The following is a 24,161-nucleotide window of genomic DNA, read 5'->3' as shown; positions in this document are numbered from 1 at the left end:
GGACACCAGGGAAGCAGATCAGCTGTGTCAGGATACATCCCAGCCCAGCCAATCCTCTCCAAAAATGATATCTGTTTATACCAAAGAGTTCCAGTGCGCATGTGGTTATGTCAGTATAAAAGTAATAATTTGGCTGTCAACTTTTGGGTTTTTTTTAATTTCCTAAACAGTATAAGCACTTATATAGTAGTATAACAGTGCTTGTACTGCAGGAGGAGGGAGGGGATGGGGGGAACGGAGAATAGTTGCTTTAATTATACTAGAATAATTAAAGCTGCAAAACCTTTAAATTTACACAAGTAGCAACATGGTGAAAAAAAAATTCTCTTCATGTGGTAAGGACAGATATTTTTGCAGAAATTACCTAAATCAGTGGTCACCAATCAGTCAATCTTGATCAGGGCTGGACTCGATGATCTCCCGGGTCCCTTCCAGCCCAAATTGTCTATGAAATCTATTCTATCGATCTGTTAAATTGACTCGTCAATCGTGGAGCCTCTGACAGTTGATCTCAGTCTATCAGAGGCTCCATGATCGGGAGCAGCAGGAAGCACGTGACTGGGCTGAGCCATGACCCCGGCTGGTCGGGCTGGGCTAGGTGAGCGGGGTCAGAACCCGGGCAACTTGTCCAAGGGGGTGGGGAGCGGGGTGTGGAGGGGTGTGCCAAAAAGTGATCTTCACCATAAAAAGGTTGGAGACCACTGACCCAAATAAGCGATGTTTGTTCCAAAGGTTTTGTGTTCGAGCTGGTCAAAAATTCAACAGGGTTTACAATCATTTAAAAAACAAACCTGAATTGTGAAATTTGTAAAAGGGTATCTTCCTTTTTTAAAAAAATCACCACTTCATATAAAAATTCTAACACAAAACCTTTGGAACAAACATCACTTATTTAGGTCATTTCTGCAAAAAAAAATATATTAAGAGGTTTTTTTTCACCATGTTTATTATATATTAAACTTGCTTTTGTGTATTTTTAAGTATTTTCTTCCTCATTTTTCACCTCTCTCCCTGGAAAAACTTGAGTGGGAGGAAGGAAAGAAATTATGGTTCAGGTTTTCGGAAGAAAAAAAGCAAAATTACCAAGATATTTTCAGTGAATTGTCTTTAGCAAAAAGGATGTTTTTCAACAAGTATACCTAAACATATGCAGCTCTACAATGTTTCTAAATAATGTGCCTTTTAATTTAGTTTGGCTGTTTAAGAGAAGGCAACAGTTTCAGAGCACTGGCAACGTGTAAGTCAATACAATGTAATGTTTCAATGTTGCTAGGATTCACTTTCATAAACTCCTCTTGAGATCATTTCCCTTAAATGACAAATTTTTAAACATTTTTCTTTTTACCTTGCTAACGTGTAGCTTCTCAGTCCTATCTCTAGTGTTATTCATACAAACCCTTTTTAAACGACTCTTTCTTGAAAAGCCTGAGATAAGATCTAAGGAACATAAAATCCTCCAACTACTTTTAGAGCCATCTGCAATCTCTCTCTTTTTTCCAAACCTGTATTAGTTTATTTTTCTTTTTGAGCAAGCACAGATGTTCAGTTCTGCTTCGTAAGTCAACTGACCATACAATGGGTATATATTGTGATCATCCACATATTATGTGGTATTTTATATAAATGTTATTGCATACCAATGAAAATTTTACCAGTGAAGTGACATCTGAAGACTGCATTCAGATAGTACAGGAGGATAACTTGTCAGTAATGCCAGAAACCACTTGAGCCCTCAGAGTTTCAGAGCTAAGCACTCTAGGAGATTCCTGGATAAAGTCAAAGGCAGTGGTACCTTTTTGTGGCATCCATAATTGTCATTAAGTTCAAGTCTTCTGTTGAATTTTTGTGGCTGTTGGGGAGACAAGTTCTTAAATTCTTTTAACATAATTATTTGTGAATTTAGGTATTGGAGCTGTTAGAGACTTGCTTAAAAACTAAGTATGGACTGTAAATCTTGAAATTTTCAGTAATTGGACTTACTGGTATTTTGGTTTGAGCTTATTGCTACTACCAGTGACCTATTAATGCTACCCTTATATGTAGGTCAGGAGTAATATCTGTATTTTTCTATGTTAGCTTTTATGGAAGGACATCAAACCACTCAATCAGGAATACATTTGAAACAAAAAAAATGTAGAAATACAAAAGCAATATAAACTCTCTTTACAGGGTTTACAATTTCTGATTTTTTTTCTCTAAATCTGTGCCTCTTCCCTAAACCTGAAGTCACATTTTGCTGCTGGCACAGTACTACATATGAAAAACTGCAGATATAAGTAAAACTTTGCTGTGAACTCAATTCTTTTTTGGTGTTAACAAATGCATTTAAAAAAATGTGATAGCAAATTTGCAGTATTTCTGCCCAGATGACTGAGCTTGCAAAACTGCAGTTTGGTTTTAAACAACAGCATGGCTACACCTACCAGACAGTGGTTCTGCGCTCTGACTGGTGATGTTGTGTGAAGATTCTTGCAGAGAGTAAGTGGATGTTGGGATAGCTGTTGGACTGATACTGTTTGCTGATACATATGGAGAGTTGTAAGAAGAGCTGTAGTACTGCGAGTACTGGCTTTGAGGAAAGCTCGGGTAGGATGAGTATTCCTTCAGGGGGAAAGAGAGAGACAGTGAGTAACCATTCTGTATCGCAGGCTCTGTACCTAAAAAAACAAATAGGCAAGCTAATAGGTTCAGCAGATGTTGGTCTCATAGCTCTCAGTTAGGCATACAGATACCGAGAGCTCCTAGATACTTCTTCCAAAGAACTTTTGCCTTTTTGTCATATTCACTCATCATTTTTGAGTACAGGTGCAGTAACTGTGTGTAGGGGAGTATTGTGGATTAGTTTCTCAAAACGGGTAGCAGCCAGTTTGAGCGTCACTGTAAATAATTTCCTTAAAAGAAACCTAAAAGAAGGAGGTTAAAAAAAATGAAGGGGGAGGAAAGTATAAGTATTTGCACTTTCTCTCAGCCTCACGATTATCCATAGATTTCTGAACAGCTGTAACACTAATTACAAAACAGAAGCAAAACTAATAAACATTTTGCAGAAATTTCCAGGCATCTGAAATTTTCTAGCCACTGTGGCTAATGAATGAACCTTTAAATGATGTATCTTTCCCAAAGTTTAACTATCTAGGTAAAATGTAACAATAATCACTTTCCAGCTCACTGAAATGCCATATCTAGGAAACAAACATTGCAAGCGACCTTGGACCTAACTGACCTCAACGAAGCGAGTCCCTGGCTAAGTACAGACAGTCAAAAAGCCTGAGGCTGAACTGATTCAATCTTTGCAGGTTAGCCTAAGCTGCGTAGACTGAACTGATAACTAAGTAAACAGACATTCACTTTTGACTCCAGAAATGCAGCCACATGCCTACAGTGGTGCAGGCCAGAAGTTGAAGGGTGCTAGAGCAGGGGTTCCCAGCCGCTGGCCCATGAAGGGTTGGCTGCTGGTCTGCAGGAGGGTTGGCTGCCAGACTGGAAGCGACCGTAAACTGGCAGACTGTGGACTGGAAGTGACCAGCATACTGCGGACTGGCAGCTATCCTCCCCCTCTGTGCGACATTGGTCAGGCTACAGTTCTGGGCACCGCACTTCAGGAGGGATGTGGCCAGCATCGAGAGGGTCCAGAGGAGGGCCACTCGCATGATCAGGGGGTAGCAGGGCAGGCCCTGTGAGGGGAGGCTACGGGACCTGAACCTGTTCAGCCTCCATAACAGAAGGCCGAGAGAGGGTCTGGTGGCTCTCTATAAACTTACCAAGGGGGACCAGCAGGGAATGGGAGAGACCCTGTTCTCCTGAGTGCTACCAGGAGTAACTAGGAATAATGGCCATAAGTTGACTAAGAATAGGTTCAGACTAGACATCAGGAGGCACTACTTCACAGTCAGGGCAGATAGAATCTGGAACCAACTTTCAAGGGAAGTGGTGCTTGCTCCTACCCTGAGGGTCTTCAGAAGGGGGCTAGATAATCACCTTGCCGGGGTCGTTTGACCCCAGCATTCTTTCCTGCCCATGGCAGGGGGTTGGACTTGATGATCTGCTCAGGTCCCTTCCGACCCTCCTATGAAACTGGGTTTGCTGGTCCACAGTCACTTCCGGTGCATGGTTTGCCAGTCCTCAGGATAAAAAGGTTGGGGACCCATGTGCTAGAGCACTTCTCTCTGCTTGGCTGGAGCAGACAGCTTGGGCCAAGTCTAGCCAGCCCACCCTGTGAGGTGAGGTTTGTAAGAGAGGCATAAAACATCCTGGGAGGCTGGGGGACAGTAAGTTAACTTGGATCTGGAAGGGATCTGGCATAGAAGTTCAATTAACTAATTCAACCTAAATCAGTTAATTCTGATGCTACATCCATCCAGGTTTGTCTTAAACTGGTTTCAGGCATTTTGAAAGAGGTTTATATACTCTGAACTTCTGTTGTGTTACAGGTTTGAACCGGTTTCCAATCACTTATACTGGTTTGTGTGTAATTTCTGCCCCAAGCCCCTCTGACTGCATAGGTGAAGCATAAGGAGGGTAAGGAGGGGCATGTGTTCCCCCTGAGAGTGCTGGTCCCTCCTGACAGTGACTGCTCTGGCTGGTGCCCCCCCCCCGAAATTGGTTCTGCCAGCGGCACAGCGGTGGCAAAAGTGCTGGCGGCACACTCAGTGACCAGCTGTTGGGAGACCCTCAAAATTGGGAGGCACCAGTCGCTCATGTCTGACTGATTCAATGTCTGAGCCTCTTAGTGAGGGATGAATAAGTTATACTATTCACTGTACTCTAAGATTTGATAAGACACATAGCTTAATTAAAAGGGACAGTGTCAAGGCTGGAAGGTCTAACATACTACTAAATACCTTCCATCTGTCTTTTGCTTTTCAGGAATCAATAGGCATTTCATATCAATCCTTTAGTTTGAGTCTCTGTTCCTTGTGAGGTCAGATATTGAAATATACAATAAAATGTAAAATGCGGGGGGGGATTTTAGTCCCTGACCTCCTCATTTCATTTCTTATGAATGGAGAAATACTGCAGCGTGCCTACACTCATGGTTTAGGGAAGCACATGTCAGTGACCTGTAAGGCCCAATCTAGCATGCTGGGGCACTTGCTGATACAATGGTTTGGCTGTTATCAGTAGTGCAGTCCTCATTTTGGGGGAGTGAATAGAGGTTACAGAATAAGGAATTTAAAAAGAACAACTTTTTGTTGAAAGGTAGTTCAGATGTGGGCACTCCAGTCCTGAGACTTGTAATCATGGAATAAAGGTGGCTTACCAAGGTTTTCTTAAGCTTAATTCAAGGATGGGTTTTTTTGTTTCTTCATGCCACAAAGGATTATTAGGAGGCTAAATTATTTAACTTTTTTTCCCCTTTGTACATGCGTATGCTTCCCTCCCCCCCACCCCTACTTTTTTTGGTTGTTTGTTTAAAAAAAATTGGAATGCCATGCCAAGCCTGACCTGCTCAGATTTTTTTAGAGGACTTTTTAGGGGTTTCAAAGATATATCCTGTGAACTCTCACCATTTAACCTTGTGGATTACAGCAGGAGTTAGCAACATTTTGGGGCAGAGTACCAAAAAGACTCTCAACCTCAATTTACAAGATGGTGTATCAGGGCAGACAACAGGGGACCCACAAGGTGCCTGATCCTTGTTGTGGCAGTGCTGTTCCAGCCCCTTCCCCACCGTCTGCCCAGAGGGGTGCGTGCCAAGCAAAGAGCCTTTGTGTTCCAAGCTCTGGCACCCATGCCAGGGGTTGCCTACCCCTGTATTACACCTTTCCCTTGTTAATAAACACTTTGTTTGCCATGGCTATTGGTATTAAGAGAGGTGTCAGCCAGAAGTCAGTTGTCCTCTCAGTTGTTCAGGTTTTAATCTGTTGTGAAAACTTGAATAGTTGTCAGTCACCACACAGTTCTCAGTAATGGGTAAAACCCACGTTTCCAATATAAAAAACAAGTTGGAAAATAAACTTTTAAAATCCATCACAAAAATACTGGAGGCACAAGTTAAAATATTTTATTTTACTTCTATTGGTCTCTACTAATCACAAATCCTTAAACTGAAAATGAAATAATAATGACATAACCTGCTGTTGTCATGAGGATTATAGCAACTTCCATGTGAGGAAGGAACTGGAAATGAACAGGGCACGGCTGCAAAAAGGACTTGCTTCCCATGTCTTCATGAATGACACAACCAAGAGTAGTTCTTACAGTCTTTACTATTGAGTAGTCTTGGTGTCTTATACACAGTGTGATTTTGCGTGCACACATACATGCATGTAAAATGGTAGCAACAAGTGCAAGTTATGATGTCCATAAATAGGTCTGTACCCAAATAAGAAGCAGTACAGATGGCTTAGGTGGCTCGTTATTCAGCAGGCTCTGTGTAGTACAGTTCTACGTTGTTTATTCCACATTTATTACATAAAGACAAGAGAGCAGAGGAAGAGGGTGTAACGGAGGAGCATTCTGTAGGTGATGGAAAACTTTACTTAAAAAAAAGCTGTCAATATGGTACCCTGGGTTCCCACAAGCATATTTTCAACATTGTAATCAAACAGAGAAGGGAATGCCAGAGGAGGGAGAGAGTTGTGTCCGTGTTCTGTTGCAAAGACCCCTGCCAAGGCACCGGTGCGTCCACATGGATACGTGTGTTTAACCAAAACAAACTTACGTTACGACAATTGCTAGGCCAGGTATCGATAGAAATAATTTAGGGTATCTGTGAACAGATCTACATTTTAAGAAAAATGGTGCATATGAATATTAGGAGAATCTCTCTTATTTGGGGTGTTTAAATAAAAGCCAGGAGTAGTCCTGATAATTGTTGAGAACGTACCTGATGCACACTGCTGAATCCTGCAGAATTAGCAAGGCCATTGGCTCCTTGGTAAATCCCTGATGTGCCTAAAGAAAATAACATCACATTTGCATATAACAAAATTCCTAGAATGCAAGTAAGGGTTACACAGCAGGAGGAAAAGTACATTTCTTCTGCCAGTTTGGTGCCATAAAGCACCACGTCACAAGTCCGTGGAAACTACAAAATGGCTTCTGGTGTCATAATTTGGGCTCCTATTGAATATTGCTTAGTGAAAGGCATGCAAAGGTAACTACCAAATCCACTTTAAAAATATATAACGGAGCTGGAAGTAGTAGCACATTGAAGCTGGTAAACAGTAATTCAAAGGAAGTTTGCAACTTGGGACATTGTATAAAATGATTTACAGTATTACAAAATATATTAGGATCGAACTTCCAAAACCTCTTCCTGAAATCTTCTCATGAAAATGAATATCTCTAGTTGTTCATCCTATCAGTTGTTCACATAGGTGTATGGTCATACACAACATTTACTGTGCAACTGTGTCCTTGAATCTCGGTCTTAGTGGACCCAGTGCAAAGTTATTTTAGGATGAAGTTTGCTATTCTGGTCCCCATCAAGACACTATGCAAAGACTCCCAAGTTTACAGCCGATGGAATCACTGCACAATCCTGGGGGCATGGATGCTTTGTGGCTTATATCTGTATGATTCTCTTTGATTTATGTCTGGAGCACAAGCTAGCCACCCTTGGAGAGAATTAATTTTGATGCAATGTATTTTGTTGCTGGGTGTGGCAGGAGAAAGGAAAGGCCTTCACGATTTGGCATCTGGTAGGAAAAGTAGTAATGGTGAAACAGAAGATTTTGCTGCTTCCCGTCTTCAAGATGGTCCTGAAAAATCATTTTAAGTCCAGTGTACAAACTCTTCAGGGAGTTCCTTCTTTAGTCCATTAAGTTTGCCTCCTAATTTTTGCAGCCATGCTTGCTCCCAGGGCTGGTTACAGCTCTGACCCTAAGCTGCCTCTAACACACAGAGGCAGCTCATGATGCAATCTGGCAGGCTCTATAGAGTATTCCAGGTTGCAGCTCATAATCAGCCTTAGCTCCAGGTGAACATTTAGGGCAGCTGTGACCTGTGAATTAGGTGTGGTCTTTGTGCTCCAGCAGATTTGCAGCAGGCCCTTGGTTGTACATCATTCATTCACCCCCTTGCATTGAGACTAAGAACCCCAGGAGCCTAATTGTAGATCCATGCAAGTCATATTTTCTTACTCTGACCCTTGCTATATTAAACGCTCTCCCTTTAAATATTGGGACTTTTGTGACCAGTGCTGCCTTAACCAGAGCATAGAAGCAAATGCCTCTCAATGTCTTCACATGGTGTCCTTTCTCCAGTTTGTTTTTAAGACCCTAGTTAGCTGGGGAATGGACAGCTGAACAAACTGTAGCCTGCCAAGTGCAGTCACAAAGCACATGCAGTGAGAAATAAATCTCATGCCAAAAAGAAATGAGAAGGAAGATCTGCCTCCAGAACTAATTTGCTGCCCTGTAGCCTTGAAAAGAATAAAAAGGAGGTGGAGGAGGGAATTGTGAAGAACTAAACTTCCACTATGGCCCCATGTACCTTCGACTCTCCCATTTCTTCCTCTGGGCACCCTCCCTTCATTCCCCAACAGAGCTGCAGATTCAGATGCTATATTCATACAAGCAGGACCTAAAATATGTACAGCTGTTTGTTTTTTGGCGAAATACATTCACCCCAGAGAGAATCTGGGTAACAGACCAGGCCTGGTTTTCAGGACAAGCAGTTCAGGAAAGAATGAATGCAGGGCAGCCGTTGTCTTCGGCTGGTGCAGACCACCGAAGACCTAGACCAGTGTGGCATACCCCGTTGAAGCATCTCCTGCAGCAACTTTGCCTCCTACTCCAGTATATATGACAATCCTCCCCTCTGGACAAGCTTAGAAGAGGATTCCAGCAGCTACAATTCAATCAGCTAGACATTTCCCCCGTCATGAGCCCCCCACAACTGTAGTTACTTCTTGGTATGTGTTTTATGTGCCTACTGCCGCCTAGAACGAACAGATTCTTACAGAAACCAAGCATCTTACAACATTGTGGGGGGGAAAGTACCAGAGCCCCGGGGCTTACAGGCAAATACGACTTTCACTGAACACAAAACAGCTCTCATATACTGGAGCTCAAAACAATACGGGGTGGGGGGGCTTTTTGATCCTTCTAAACTGTCAATTTAAAATGATCCAGCATCATTTATTAAAGCTGTCAGGAGGAGGATGAATTACCTCGAGGGACTCATGCTCTATGTGTAAATTGTGATGAGAGCATGTTTATTGCTGTGCTACTTGCACATGATACAGTATCTTCCTGTTTTCTAAACTATTGAAGATAATTATATAAAAGATGAAGAGACTTGCAATATTGGAATGAACTTGGATTGAACTTTGCATCAGCTGTGTAATCAAAGATTGCATGTCTGTGTGTATGTGTGTGGAGAGGGCTTGGGCTTCCTAGCGTCCCGCTGAATTCAAGACTAAATTCTATATGGTGGATTAAGTCCTTTAACTATATAGTGAAAAAGGAAAGTGCTGGAGAGTTTGTTTCTGTAGGGAAATATCTACTAAAGATGACAGAAATATTCAGTGCACTGAGGTGTCGTGGCACAATCTCCTTCCAGATTTGTACAGCTTAGTTATTTCACTCTGGAAAATGAATTCTCCATAGTTTTACTCTTCAGTGCTTGGAAATGGTTTAGGCAGCAAACCTGGGAAGTTAAGTTGAAGGTGGATACAAAGTAAGAGCTCAGAGAATGCAACTGTCTGCATACAAATACTGATCACTGCCATGACACCTCAATCTGAAAGGGGGTTTCCACGTCTTCGAGACCAGGGTTGACAACCCTCAGCCTCTCTGCTGAGACTACCAGTTAGGCAATACTGCCAGTCATGTGAGAGGTGGCAGAGGATGCCTGCTTTTTGGGAACTGGAGCAAAACAAACCACCTCATTTCTCTCAGACCACTAAACATATCCATTAGGCAATGTCTTTCAGTTACTGGTCTGGATCTGAATCAGCAACCTCACTCTGTATCACATTTCTAATTCCTTAAGCATCAGCTCTCTTTCATTAGGATCAAAAAATCCACACTTCTGCCTCCTCTACCATCAGACTCAGACCGTGAAGGTAAAACATCCACTCAGGACAGCCCTCTTCTACCAAATCGCTCTTAATATTGCAGAATGACCTGCTTCCAGAAGACACAGCTCTTGGGAAAGTGTACCAGCTGGGACTAGTAATAATTCAGAACCTCTGTCCTGCTAACTGAGTATGAACATTTGAAATATTTACTTTTTTTCCCAACCAGAACAAGTAGTTCTTAAATATTTTGATTACAGGTTTTTTCCTGTCGGTTGCATGGATTGTCAGGTGAAAACTCCAGAGTCAAACCCTCAACCAGGACATCATTAAAGTTGATGTATACAGTGGCTCCAGCTCCTCTACACACACAATACTCCTTTTTTGAGAAGGAATTTCCAAAAGTATCATTAAATCATCAGCATTTATGTTTTTCCTGACTCTTTAGTCCCTGAGTAACTAATTTATTTATATCTAGACCTGCTACATGAGTGGGGGGAAGCAAAAGGTTCTACAACCAGATTGTATTGAATGCAGAAATACTTGGCCATTCCTAATAAGACTATTATCATCATCCAACAACAGTGTGGCACTAATAATTAGATGCATATTTTTTCAGTGCTTCTCCTTAATCTCCAGAACTGCTGTCTCACTTTCTGGCTATATTTGGTGCATTATGGATGTGTGAATAAGAGACATTTATCTGTCCATCTTGGTAGGTCAGTGTCATCCAGCTTGCATTCAAACTCCCATTTTTAAATCAGAAATACAGCCTAAGATTTCTCCCTTTGGATCCTCTCCATATGGAGTGCAGCTCACATCTGTGTTCAATCAAATCAGTTGCTAAATGTCACAATGCGCTCATTCACAGGTAGCTTAAAAACATTTAGCTGGTAATAAAACAATCTGGGTCTAGAAGAGAATAGCTCTTCAAATGTACTGTACTGAAAATTTCCTGTCAGCAAGCTCACTGAGTACGGGGGGCAGAGGGGTATGCTGACCACTGTGGACATGGGGTGGGGGCGGCAGGGGGAGCATAGGTGAATGGAAAGAAAGGCTTACCTTCCAGGGCTACTTCTGCCACCACTGCAGCAACATCAGCCCCACTCAAGTGGCAACAACACTGTGGTTAGGCTCCCTGGGAGCTGATCCTGGAGCCCCATTTGCTCCCTCACCCAGTACATACTGGGCACAGAACTATACCTGCTCTGGCAACGGTTCCCCAGGGGGTGAGGGGGCACCATGTCACTCACCTGCCAGATACACTGATGGTGTGCCAGCTCCTATGGCCAAGCAGGGCTGCTCCCACCGTGACAGACTCCCAGGAGGCAAATCTGGTGCCCGGGGCTGATGTCCCATTCATACCACCCTAGTAATGCTGCTGGTTCCTACAGAGCAAGGGTGGCAAAGTCACCCAGCCCTGCAGGCTGGATGAGTGGCACAGAGCTGGTCCTTATCCCTAGCCTAAGACCTCCAGAAATCTGGCTTTCCCTCTAGTTAGGTTTGTACAGGGATCTGGAGTGTAAGTGCTCTGAAGCAAACTTCCAGGAACCCCAGAGACACCACCACAAAGCCCCAGGTTCTCTTGACCCACTAAAATCCTCATCCACCTTGAGCACTATCCCAGCTGTCTATTTTTGAGTAGCTATCTATGTCCCACTTGCACAACTCTTCAGCACAAGGCATATTAACCTCAAGGTGAACTTTACAGTAATTTTACAAACATACAAATTTGCAACTATGCAAATTATTTGTAGATCATTTTCATAGACTGCCCCCCACACAGTTGCACAATATTTCACTATAAAATGTTACAGCTTCCATAGTAGCACTTTATAAGGACCAATAAGGAAAGCCAAGTGTCAGGGGCTTCTGAGAAGTTACTGGGTGTACATCTATAGTGCTATTTTATAGGGGTTTATCAAACTCAAGGAGGTGGCTGGCTGATTTTATGGGTAGATCCCAAAGCTGGCCACCAATTTTGCAAGCTCAACGTGGCAGGCCACCTCCCCACTCTGTGCCTCTGAGGGGCCCTAACAGTCTCACCCCTCCCTTGAGATTGCCAGATGGCCTGAAATCTGTGGCTTAATTGCTTAACAATATTTCCCTTAATGCCTTCTGTGAGCTTAATCAGGGGAAGCCAGGAAGCCATTAAGTGATACATTATTAAGCATTCCATTATTAAGCAATCTAAGCACTTAATTAAACTCTAAACTGAAATATCTTATTAAAATAAAGCTATACACAACATGAATTGTAACCAATACCAACTCTAGACACTTTATTAACTAACATCAACTATATATTAAAGGACACTGTAAAACATACAGAGTTTACTAAAACTGAATGCTAACCTTGAGACGGACAGGACAGTTCATGATAGCTATTAAATGCTAGCATGCTGCATCCAGCCCCAGTGCTGCAGAGAGACATTCTCTGTCTCTGTGGGTGAACACTTGTCCATCCACTGAGTTCGCTGGAATGGTGAGGCAGCATTTTGCAAGGACACAGAGATGTAGAAACCAGCCACAGACAGTGTCCCCAACACAGACACAGGCATCCAGCACTCTGACAAAGTTCACATAAGCAACACATTCATTATCATGCTCTTTCTGCCATTCAGGGATTGATTTCAGTAGCTGAGGGTCACAACTTCAAACAGGCACTGGTTGTGGTCCAAACTGCAAACAGCACAAAGGAAGGTGGCAGTTGATTGTCTGAACTGCAGTGACCGTGATGGTAGTACCTGTAGTACTGGTTCAGCTTCACATCTGTTGCCGAGAACAGTTCTGGTCTCCACTGGTTTCCATGAGGACAAACTGATAGTTCTTGTGATGCCCGGTCTTCAACCCAGCTCATCAGTTTGCATGTGTGGTGCATCACAGCCTGCTAGTCTTCAAGCCACATTAGAAGCTCCATGAACCAGGTAGCATTTTCAGCCACAAACATCACTTGATCTTGAATGTCAGCTCACCTTAAGAGATCGTAAAGTTTAAGCATGCATTGCGTGCTAGGTGTGATTTCCAGCTCCTTGCTCACAAACTGCTGGTTAACCACACAAGGCTAACCACATTGGGAAACTGTGTGCACCAGATATGACTTACTAAAGACAGAATGTGCTCATTGCAGGTGACATGAACTGCGTTGGACAGCATTCCTTGGAGCACATCAGAGAAAGCCTTGCACAACTTGGCATTGTAACAGGAATGCTGAGATCTTGTTAAATTCTAAGCCACAGCTCACAATTACCTTCCCTATGGCTTGAGACGGTAGAAAAAAAAAATCAACAGACACATGACATGGACCATGCTCTGTTTGAAACACAGGCATGTCCTTGTCTGTCTGGCTCCCCAGTACACATAAAATGTGCAGCATGTAGTTATCTTGAGGGTCGGTGGCTTCATGAGCTGCAATGGAGAAAGAGTCATACTCTGCCAATGCAGACTTTGTGGACTCTATGTACGAAGCAATCACTGCAGGGAGGCACAGGGAAACTACCAGCATTTGGCATGTTTTGGTAGTCCCTTAACTTCAGGTGACCAAGTTTCTCCAGAAGGATGTTTGCTACCGCAAAAGCCTCCGTGAAGGAAAATGCCACCTCCCACCTTACCAAGCAGCTTTCTGTAGTCCTTTCTAAAAGTGAGGGCATGGTTGCTTGTTTCTTGCTCTGACCTGGTTTTCCTCGACACAACCAGAGTCACACTGCAGGCAGTAGAGAACAGTCTGCTTCCATCTGTGCACAAGGTCCCTGCCGGATACTGTCTTACATGGTTCAGTGCTAAAATATGTTTAGCCATCTTGTAGGATTTCTTTTCTCAGTGGCAATGCTGAAGACTTCTCCTCAAGCTGTAGCATGCTGTGCCAGTATGCCTGTGGCTGCTTTAAAGCTGGTACCAAAACCCTCCTGCTTCCCTGACTGGTTCCAGACTGGATCCTGGACTGAGCCTATGTCAGGGGCTCAGCCTCTGATTTGTTCCCTTTCTCCCCCTTCTCCCTTTCCACTCCCTCACCCCCATACTTCAGGACTGCAGGATTTCCAATGCTTCCCATTCTTTTCTTTGCTTGCAGCTTGGTTTTGTTTTGGGGGGGCGGTTTGGGGTTGGTTTTTCTTTGTTTGCAGTGAGCCCACCAAAATTGTGAAGCCCACCATTTTTTCCATTAAATCCACCCAAATTTGTGGTTTCTGCAAAAATCATGCAATTGCAAATTTGGTAGGTTCCTAGCTATTTAGGGTCAATGTTAAGGCAACATTCAGAGCCAGTGCAGTCTATCAGCAATGAAAACCCCTCAATTCGATCCTGACGGTGATTCTGCCAAACTGCGTAGCCAGGGCTGGCTCAGGGTGGGGCTTACTGATTTTGGGGTTAGAAGACTTAGGTCAATATGGGGTTCCTCTCATCATGGACTCCCAATATTTTCTGTTCCTCATTTCCAGCCCTTGTACCTGTTACTTCCGGTCTCTGTTGCACAAAATTAGAGCAAAGCATACAAGAAACAAGTAATTTTCAGTCTGGTTCCTATGAGAAGTCCACTCACAAAACAGGAAGCACATTATAAATGGCTTTAGTATAGGGTGCAAGACACAGACAGAGAGGGGCTGATCATACAGCACTGACTGGTTTGAGAACAACCCTCGGCACTGGTCTTAAGTCTCAACGCAGAAATACTGTGAGTGCCCTTTTCCAAGAAGGCTTAATTACAGACTGTCAGTGGACTGCTTATCTTTGAAAAGACTACTAGCAACCCAGTGCCCTGCACTGCATCCCTATTAAATTATGGGCAGTCCTGATTCAGCATGGTGTTTTCCATATCTATTTCTGTAAAACTACCCACAACAGCATTTATTTTCATACGGTTTTTCCAATAAAAAACATCTCTACACACCTCTCCTGACGCTAATAGCATACCTCCTTACAGCCAAAAGCTTACCTAAATACAAGGCCACTGTAAATTGCCCAAGCTTGATTTATTGCAAACTTCTCATAATGAACTCATCACATTGTTAGAATTCCTAAGAAATTCTAAAGGTTACAAACCTCACAAACATCCGCTTCTCTCCCGTCTCTTCTATCCACTTTCAACTAATCATGTTTTTGTCTCCCTTCTGTCTCATTTTCAGAAAAGTAAGGATGAAGGAACAAGTTTTGCCCCACAGGCTGTGAGACCACAGTTATCCTCAATACCTTCATGAGCCAGTGCCATACTGTTGCGGGAGTCTGTGCTTCTGGAGAATCAAGTGACCTGTTGGGTAATTTAGACCAAGCCCACAGCCAGCATTGAAGAAGAGTTGCGTGATCCTGAATCTCGCCGTCAGTCGGTACAGGAAGGAGATATTCCCTGCCACTGCTACAGGTAAGCTGCTACATTTAAAATCAACAGCAGGTTCATTCCACTAGTAAGTGCATTGTAATAATGAAGCACAGACTTTCACATCTGAAGAGACATGTTTATAAAGACGGTACGTGAAACACAGCCAGAAGTAGCCAATGGGTAGAAAAAGTCTGGATGAAGGCAGGTGTCTGTAATGGGCAGTTGATGCTACAGTAGTAGTAACTTATGGATATGTATGAAAATAAAAAGAATCATGAACTAAAGTGCTCTCTCCAGTGCCCAGATTAATCACATAACTGCTCGAGAGAGAGAGAGAGAGAGAGAAAGAGAGAGAGATCTCAAAGGATTTTTGATCATCCCTTAAGGTTATAAAATAAAAATCTGCAGGGTTCAGTAGTTATTTGTGGTGTTTTATAAACCTGCTCAATATGGTGTGCACATTTTTACATGTAGCATTTTACATTTACAAGCTGTTGTTCCTTCAGGAAACAATGCTGATGGCAAGTGATGCAAGAAAAGTATGAGCTTAACTCCCAATAGAATTTGCATTACTCTACTATATAGCCAACATCTGGTTGGTGACTTTCATGGTCATTCAAAAAGTTCTTTGCAGCCTTTTAGCTATCTGACAACCTAATGTTTCCTGTAGTAAATACTGCTTCTCCAAGCTGCTACTTTTTTAGATAGAGGTTAAGCACTCATCAGAACTACCTCCCATCAACAATACTCCAGTGCCTTGTAAGGTTCCAAATTCTACAACATCTGCCTGCATTTATTGAGCAAGGAACCCCATAAAATGTTGCCCAGCTGTCAGCTGTGGAGGTATTCTGACAGTATTTGACATAAGAAAGGAGAAGACAAACTCACCCCATATGTCATTGCAACTTATGATTCAACTTTTTGCCATTAGACATAATGATCTCTTCTACCAAAGAGCCTGCCTGTTTTTCCTGTCTAGAAGTGCTTAGTTATCAGTGAGAAGAGCACGTATATAACCTGGATGGAGAAAGTCTGGATTTGCATCACAGCACTACAGCTTTTCACAACAGTAGTTTCTGCTAAAGCACACTGCGCCTTTTGAAATGCAGTGAATCCTGCAATACCAAATACCACACTCTGCTGTTCCTTAATTGATGCCATTGATTTAAATATCCCCAGGAGACTTCTAGGACAGTTTTGATCAACTTTTAGGTGACTTTTATCTCCACTAGACTGACTTGTGTTTGCTGGCCCATCGTGCAGCTGTTTAAGATTAATTTTACAATGCAACGTTTCTGTATTCTGTCAAAGAAAGCCTTTTCCTTTTGCTGCTTTGGTTTGTGACTCCTAATTTGTTACTCAGTCTGATGCATTGCATAGCTTTCAAAGCCTGATGACTAGGACAGCTGAATAGGTTTGGCTTTTACCTTCCTTTCAGTTTGCTCACCCATATAGGTATATATGCAGCTTAGAAATTTTAAGGGCTCGAGTGCATTTCGATTGCTCACATTTGCTGTCTGGAGATTAGCCATGGAAAAGCATCCTCTCTCTTTCTAGAAGAGCGTTCCTTCTGACCAGCTTTGTTGTTTGCTAATACAGCTACCATGGAAAATCAAGTTACCCCTTCTTTAAAAACAGATCAAAAGGAAACCAAAAAAGTCGTAAACAATGCTGCAACAAAAACTTAGCTACTTTCAGAGCAATCCCACATCATACAACCTCTCAATAAAGTGGACTTTACTTAAAGTCTTCGCAGAGGGACCAAAAATTGAACAACTTTCACCCTAGTGGTGGCTAAACAAAAAAGAGGAATCGGTCATGAGACACTTGTTGGTTAGCATGATTGAAACCTGTATAGATTGCTTGCTACTATCTATACTGTACAGGTTTCCTTGCTTTATGTGGGTTCTGTATGTGCGAATTCACTCTTATGCAATGACTATTTTTATACCAAAAATTTGATCTATGAGAGGTAAATTCACTCTTACGTGATCTGTGTGGTGGAAGCCCGCAGTCAGCTGCTTTGTGCGGTGCACTGTGGGAGCGACGAGCAGCAAAATATAGTCTCCTGTGTGGATCTGTGATCCTTGCTCATTGTCTGCGACATGAGTTTCTGTAGTTGCCATCCCCATTTCGATAGTGCCCTGTGCTTGTGTGCACTGTCTGCTGTTGGAGAGTACCAAAATTTGTATTGCAAGTGGCAGGAATGGGTCTGGGTGTCAGTGCAGTCAAGGTCTTGGAACGTATCCCTATTTGTTACATTGTAAAGCAGGTTCCCTTCATGTGAACTTGAGTTATGTGCTGTTTTCCAAGGATGCATGTCCAGCATAAAACGAGGGAATCCTGTACCTGTTAGGCAGTCAGGAGACTTTCATTTGTAGGGCTATTAGATGCCTTTAAGTCCAGGGGTGGGCAATTATTTGGACTGGAGGGCCACTTAGGGAATTTTGGTGCGCTTTTGCAGGCTGAGTCAGCACTAGCTCCTCCCTGCCCACACCAGCTCACCAAAATTCCCTAAGTGGCTCTGCCCCACACACAGCGGGGCAGGTGAAGTGTGGCCGCAGGCAGTGGGGGGCAGTGTCTGGGAGTGGGACAGGCAGGTGGGGTCGGGATCCTGGGATGGGGAGAGCATGGGACTGGGGCCACATCCACTCCCCGCATGCCCTGCCCACAGAACCAGCACCCGTCACAGGGCTGCATGGGAAGCAGATTGTTGCTCTGCCCCGAGTCCTGACTCTGCACTCTCATGGCCCCCAAGATCCCAGCCCTACCCATGTGAATTTCAGATGTGACCCGATTCAAACACGTGTTCCAGTCTTTGCTACCAAATATATTTCCTCTATGCATCTAAATATGTTGAAAGATAAAATTTAAAATATAGGTCTTTTTCTGGCTGATTTTTTATTACTTATATACAGTTCTATTATCCCCTGGAGATGGGGAACTGAACCGTAAACACTTATTAATACTAAAGATAAGTGTTTCCTTTCACTTCCATGCACATATTTGGCTGTAATGCACATCTCAACAAGATCATTTCATCGAAAGGAATCCCAGTAAAAAATTCTTTAAAATTCTTTTAAGGTACTTTAGTCTTATAAATTCTTCAGATTTAAAAAAAATTAAGCTGCATATATATCAGCATAAAGTTAGATTGACACTTCAGACTTCTGTTCCATTGGTTTAATGAATGAGCTATATATATTTTGAACCTAAATCTTTGGAAATTTCTACCTGTGTCTACATTTTAAATATCTATCACTTATATTAAGTAGGTACAGTCAGGAGTCCTTGTAATCAGATGGAGGTCTTATGAGAATGTCTTCTGCATTAAGAACTGCTTTGTAATCAGAAGATTTTAATCACTTGCTGTCTAGGTCCTGATGAGAGGGGAAATAAGTACTTTAATGGGTCCTTTCCAATTAAAAATCAAATCTTATCCTTAAAAAATAAAAGGTGAGTGTAATATAAACTGACAGGAGCCTGGAAACTCAGAGGCTGGCTCCCAAACTCTACCCAGGCTGTTGCTTATGGGAAGATATTTAACAGCTGCTGAAGAGAAAGAGCCAACTTGGACTTCACACATCCAGGATTACACAAATGCAGAATAGTGTTTGCCTGTGGTATTAGATTCCCATTTTTTTTTTTTTTTTTTTTATGAACTGCGTTATTTTTAAGTCCTCTAAAAAGGCCCCCAGAATTTAAACATAGCATTCCATTAAAATATTTAAACCATATATTTATCTAAGCATTTATTTTGCAAGATCCTATATGGCAGGCACAACATTTAGGCTGATGTAAACCCCAGATTTTCAGACTAGCTTTAACTGAGCCGCCTTCTTTTTCATGACTAAATAATCCTCTGGACAGCTAATGACATGATTTTCATTTACATTAGTCCATGAACTACTATTTATATCTATAATTTACTCTCATCATGAAAAGGCATCTTTGAAGTATTGAAAAAAGAACAGAAGAAATAACAGATTCTTGCTGTATCTTGCAGCTTTGATTTTATAAACTCAGAGAGTGCTGTGAAGATCAGCTGCTTCTAGCCAATGACACAAACTTCTTTTGAAAATGTTTCCTTGTTTCTCCATCTAAATTGACTTGTAACTCCTGGTTAATTCTTGATATCCATTTGTATATTGAGGGGACAGCTTTTCTGATTTCCATTGGCAAATGAGGCACAATACTGCACAGAAAAATTAGAACATAAAATATTCTAAAATAGACATTTATTTTTGAGATTCACAGAATAATATTCTGCATATTTCTGTAAGAGAACAGTCCTTGATTTCAACACAGACTCTATATTCTTTTCCAAAAAATAATTCAAGTTGTACATAATCTTATAGCACATTCATTACATGCCTAAAACTGGGCCTGCAGAAAGGAAAAGACCAGCTTTTAAAAATCTGGGCAGAAGTCTCAAAATGCAGTAGAAGCAACTTCCAGCTGAAGTGGCTTTTTCTTGGTCTTGCCCAGCTAGTAGGATGTTCCTTTCTTTTCTCAACAGTTGCTGTCCAAATTCTATACTGAATCTAACTAACCTCAGCCCTGCATCCAACACCTCTCTTCTAGCTTTCCACGTTGCTACCATTCACCCAACTCCTTGCTTTCCAGTCTTATTTTGATTCCTCTTTCTTTCTTGTCCTCACCTCATCATTGCTCACAATTATCCCAACAGACTTCAGCTTTCTTGTTGATAAATCACCCGATTCTCATGCCTGTTCTTCTTATGCCCTGCTCTCGATTCTTATTCTTCTTTCTCCTATCTCCAAGCATGGCTTTCCCTCAACATTTAGTTGTGCTGCAAAGCTCTTTTGATGTAAATCTTAAGAGAAAACTTACCTCCCTCACTACAAATTCATTTTCTCTTCCTTCAGCTCTGCCATCGTGTTAGACTGAACGGTTCTACTTTTGTATCCTAATTCATTGTTACACCCACATATCCACCCCCCTTTTGCCATCTTTTACTCATTCCTCAAACCATCCTCTTTTTAACTTCACTACTCTCTTTACCCTACTCTTCTCCTCAACTGCTCACTCTCCTCTAGCTCTTTCCCTTCCTATTACAAAAGCCTGTTGAGATGGACTAACGGATTGAAAAAATAATCATTCAACTCTTGACTGCACTTCTTTCTGCCATTCATCTTTAAGCTGTTTACACTCGCCGTCTGGAGTTGCTCTCAGTTGCATCCTAGAGCCCGTGCAATCACGATTCTGCCCCCTGTGCTCTACTGAAACCGTTCTTTTCAGAGTCCGACTTCTTCCTAGACTCAGAACTGGTACTCCACCCTCATCCTCCTCCACACATTAGCAGTCTTTAATACTGTCAGCTGTGTTCCTCTTCATAATCCTGTCCTCTCTTGGTGCTCCTACTACTATTTAATTGCTCCTTCCACATCTCCTTTGAAGGATCCTTCTCATCTTCCACTCCAGCTTTTTGTGAGGGGTTCCAAAGGGCCCTGTCCTTGTTCTTTTCTTTCTCTCCCTTTGCCCCCTACCTCTGAATAAAGTCATTTACAAAAATACAAATTAAACCAACAATATACAGACTTACTATTCTACTCCATACCTGTGTGATTTTGTCCAAACTAAAACCTTTCCTCATTTCTCTAACATTTCTTTGTGGATGTCAAACCAACTAAAGCTCAATGTGACAAATGTAGAGATCTTCAGCCATCTGTTATTCCCCAAGCCCACCACACTGTCCCTTCCTGATCATTCTGAACACCCCAGTTCCCACCATCTTTCCATCACCCAGGTCTATGATCTGTGTGATCCAACTACTTAGGTCCTTGCATCTAGATCCATTTCTGCATAACATCATGACTTTTGCTGTCCAGACACAGCTGAAATGTTTCTGCAAACTCCTTTTCCAGACCTTGAACCCTGCCTCGTTTTGCATTTAGGATTTTATTCTATCACCACACCAAAACTACTTTCAGGGCCCTTCATACCCGATCCTATCACCTCTCATTCAGTACCAACAAGCTGACTTCCGCCTTAAATCAGTTCATGACGCCAGGCTCCATCACCCATTTGTTAAATTTTCAAACAAGTACCATCCTTCTTTTCGTTTTGAAGGAGTTTTCTGTAAACATCCACAAAAATAGTGCTTTATCCTCTTTCAAGCTTCCCCCTTTAAAATTCCTCTTTTCTGTGATGTTTGCAAGATCTGACAACAGTTACTCTGCTGGTGTTCTCAGATTATCACATTGACCAACATTATGTCATTGTTTCCTTGTGCTCAGCAAGTCTAGTTAGCAGAGCTGCCTTCTGATAATGTGTCCATGCAGTTCCAGTATCTGTGCTTAGCTGACAGGCTAGAGAAAGATTTTTTTTGGTTTAACTGATTTTAAAGGGCCTTTAGACAGAAGATCAGACTGCATGATCCAACAGGGATCACATAATGTTATTCAGCTACTGTTGTATTGAGCCAATAATGTGCATTTAACTTAGGCATACCTCCCAGAAGCACTCCCAATCATGAGCTGGAAAGGCATGTGGTCTCTGTTAAGAGATGAGGTGTGGGTAGATAGATATTTTGAATGTTAAGAATAAACTGAGTTTCCATTTTTAATGTACTTCACTGAATGTTTAGAGACTATGATGATGGCAGTCTTTTACAATACATGGAGGTAAGCAGAATACTCTTCCGCCCTTCTCTTTGGACAGGGCACTCTTGAACACCTCAAATCATGGTACTGTACAAAAACTTTCCTTAGAAAATATTCTGATTTAAAACTTAGGTCTGTTTTTGGTTGTAGAAGTCAAGGCAGCATCAACACTTCTATTATAAATGTAAATAATTTTGCTGGTGAGGTTCCCATAATCACCATGGAACCTTAAGAACATCTATCCCAATAAAACCCAAATTCTAAAGCCTCACTCAGAAGCCCTGGTATTCAGCACAAAGCATTTTTCTAGCTACATGGCAGGCAATTTTTTTTTGGACAATTGTATTTCATATGTAAAAAAGGAACTCCTACCTCCAAGTTATGAATATCTATAGATGCATCGATTTCTCCCCCTCCCCTTAACATCTCTCTCCCCAGTCCATGAAAACATCCTTTATTAAAATCTTATGAGTACATTATTTATGGCCAAGTTACAGTAAATTCTATAAAATCCAGAGATTGAATGGAAATGGCAACAAAAGTATGCATGGAGCAGCAAACCGTGGCAGCTTAAGTAAGCAAGATACTCTCCCTACATTTAGAAGTAGCACAGATGTTCGCAAACTTCAGTGAAGCATTGTCAACACCTTTCTCCCACCTCGGTGAACTCCCCCTTCCCCTCCCCACAACATTGCTGGTTTTAAAACAAAGCAAATGTAGCATGATCGAACTCTGGTGTTTTGAAATCTTTGAAAAGGGCACTGTGCTGTTATTCTGGGGGAACTTGTATTTATACTGTAAAAAGTGAGGTCTGACCCTTCCTGAAGAGAGGCCTCCCCCCTGGACTCACTGTGATGTGGAACACAGCTCCGCTGCCATAGTCTTAGACTGCAACTAATGCAAACCAGCTGTGAATCAGAAGCTTTGAAAAGGGCTACTCATTTTCTAGTAAAGGTTTAATTTTATGAAGCTAAAGCATCTTAGTGACAGTTTGCTGAGAACATTTTCTCACTCTATTTCATTTTCCAAGTCTTTAGGTGGATTTACTGTCTATAGCCTAAAGTCTAATCAACGTTTCTCAAATGTGAGTTGAAAGGACCTCAACTTGTACGTTTCATCGCTAAGCGATTCAAAGGTCAGATTTTCAAATATTAAACAGTCAGTTTCCCTTGCAAAATGCCCGCACCACTAATCGCTTGTGCAAAATGGGTACTTATGGACCACTAACATATGTAGTGTATTCACTTGCACACAATTACAAGCGATTTAGGCATCCATTTGACATGTAGAAAATATTACATATAAATTATGAGCTCTAAATATGCTCCCATCATAGGACCACCTTTGTTTGCCAATTAAATATATATTCAGATTTACTGGCTTTTTATTAAGCTAGGGTGATATGACAAACATAGTCAACATATACAGTTCAGCCTCATGCAAATCAGCACTGCATATGTGAAATCTAGCCTTTTGTTAAATTCACAATGATATTTTATCATAGGCATTTTACAGGGAAGTTAAATTCTCAGCAGCAGCAGAGAACTCAGTATGTAAGACTTGGGCCCCAAAAATGTGTCTGTACTGAACTGCAGTGCAATCCTTTGGTAATGGCAAGTTACTTTAGTTACGTAACTGAACTTTTCTTTGTAATGTACAAAGTATTTTGTGGTGAGAGGGATTTGGATATTTTTTAAAATGGTGGTCGAATGCCTTACTGCCCAAAGACGGTGCCTGCTATGGTCTTGGGCTAGATTTTGTGTATTGAGCAACTTTATTAGCACACAGTTTCAAACTAGCTGTTGTTTAAGCAATAACTGAAGAATAGGACATTTCCTGGGGATTAAGGACCAGATGGGAGGAGATGGCCTAAAGTGTAATTATAGGACCACACCCACTCACTAATCTCAAGGGAATGCCCTGCACCTTGGGCATTACTTCTGTTTCTGCGCAATTAATATCTCCCCTAGGCCAGTGTGGTTGCTTCAATATTGCATTCAAGTGATTGAAGTCTATGTTCATCTTGTTCCAAAAGGACTGCTTAAGAGTAAAAAGTGACTATTTTTGCATTCGTGGGTGCTAAATCCTGTTGTGTTACATCAGGGTATATCTATCCTGCAATGCCATGCAAGTCAATGGAGTGTGACCTCACAGGAGCTGAAAACAGAACTAGAACCAGTTTCCTTTCTTACTCAAACAGATACGTGCAGTACAGGAAAGGGCAGCTGGCTCAGGTGGCTCCTGGAAAAGAAAAAACT

General features: G+C 42.0%; 1 protein-coding gene and 1 long non-coding RNA gene across 10 annotated transcripts in view; one reads left to right on the top strand and one right to left on the bottom strand.

The window, feature by feature from the left end:
• Positions 1 to 24,161, top strand: part of LOC149856652 (uncharacterized) — a 175,917-nt gene that overhangs the window by 51,303 nt on the left and 100,453 nt on the right. The window contains exon 3 of the long non-coding RNA XR_016444372.1: positions 15,087 to 15,319. This is a non-coding gene — a long non-coding RNA (uncharacterized LOC149856652). The remainder of the gene's footprint in view (positions 1 to 15,086; positions 15,320 to 24,161) is intronic.
• EYA2 (EYA transcriptional coactivator and phosphatase 2) overlaps positions 1 to 24,161 on the bottom strand; it is a 147,096-nt gene that overhangs the window by 44,958 nt on the left and 77,977 nt on the right. For all 9 annotated transcript variants that reach the window (XM_090064130.1, XM_090064136.1, XM_090064137.1 and 6 more), the window contains 2 exons: positions 6,830 to 6,897; positions 2,424 to 2,601 (listed from right to left, as the gene is read on the bottom strand). In XM_090064130.1, coding sequence (XP_089920256.1) covers positions 2,424 to 2,601; positions 6,830 to 6,897 — 246 coding nt within the window. The remainder of the gene's footprint in view (positions 1 to 2,423; positions 2,602 to 6,829; positions 6,898 to 24,161) is intronic.

This window comes from Crocodylus siamensis, chromosome 10, assembly GCF_052110815.1.
Source record: "Crocodylus siamensis isolate JL-2025a chromosome 10, ASM5211081v1, whole genome shotgun sequence".
NCBI classification, from domain to species: Eukaryota; Metazoa; Chordata; order Crocodylia; family Crocodylidae; genus Crocodylus; species Crocodylus siamensis.
The sequence above is the reverse complement of the archived record's forward strand: the minus strand, read 5'-3'. Positions and strand labels throughout refer to the sequence as shown.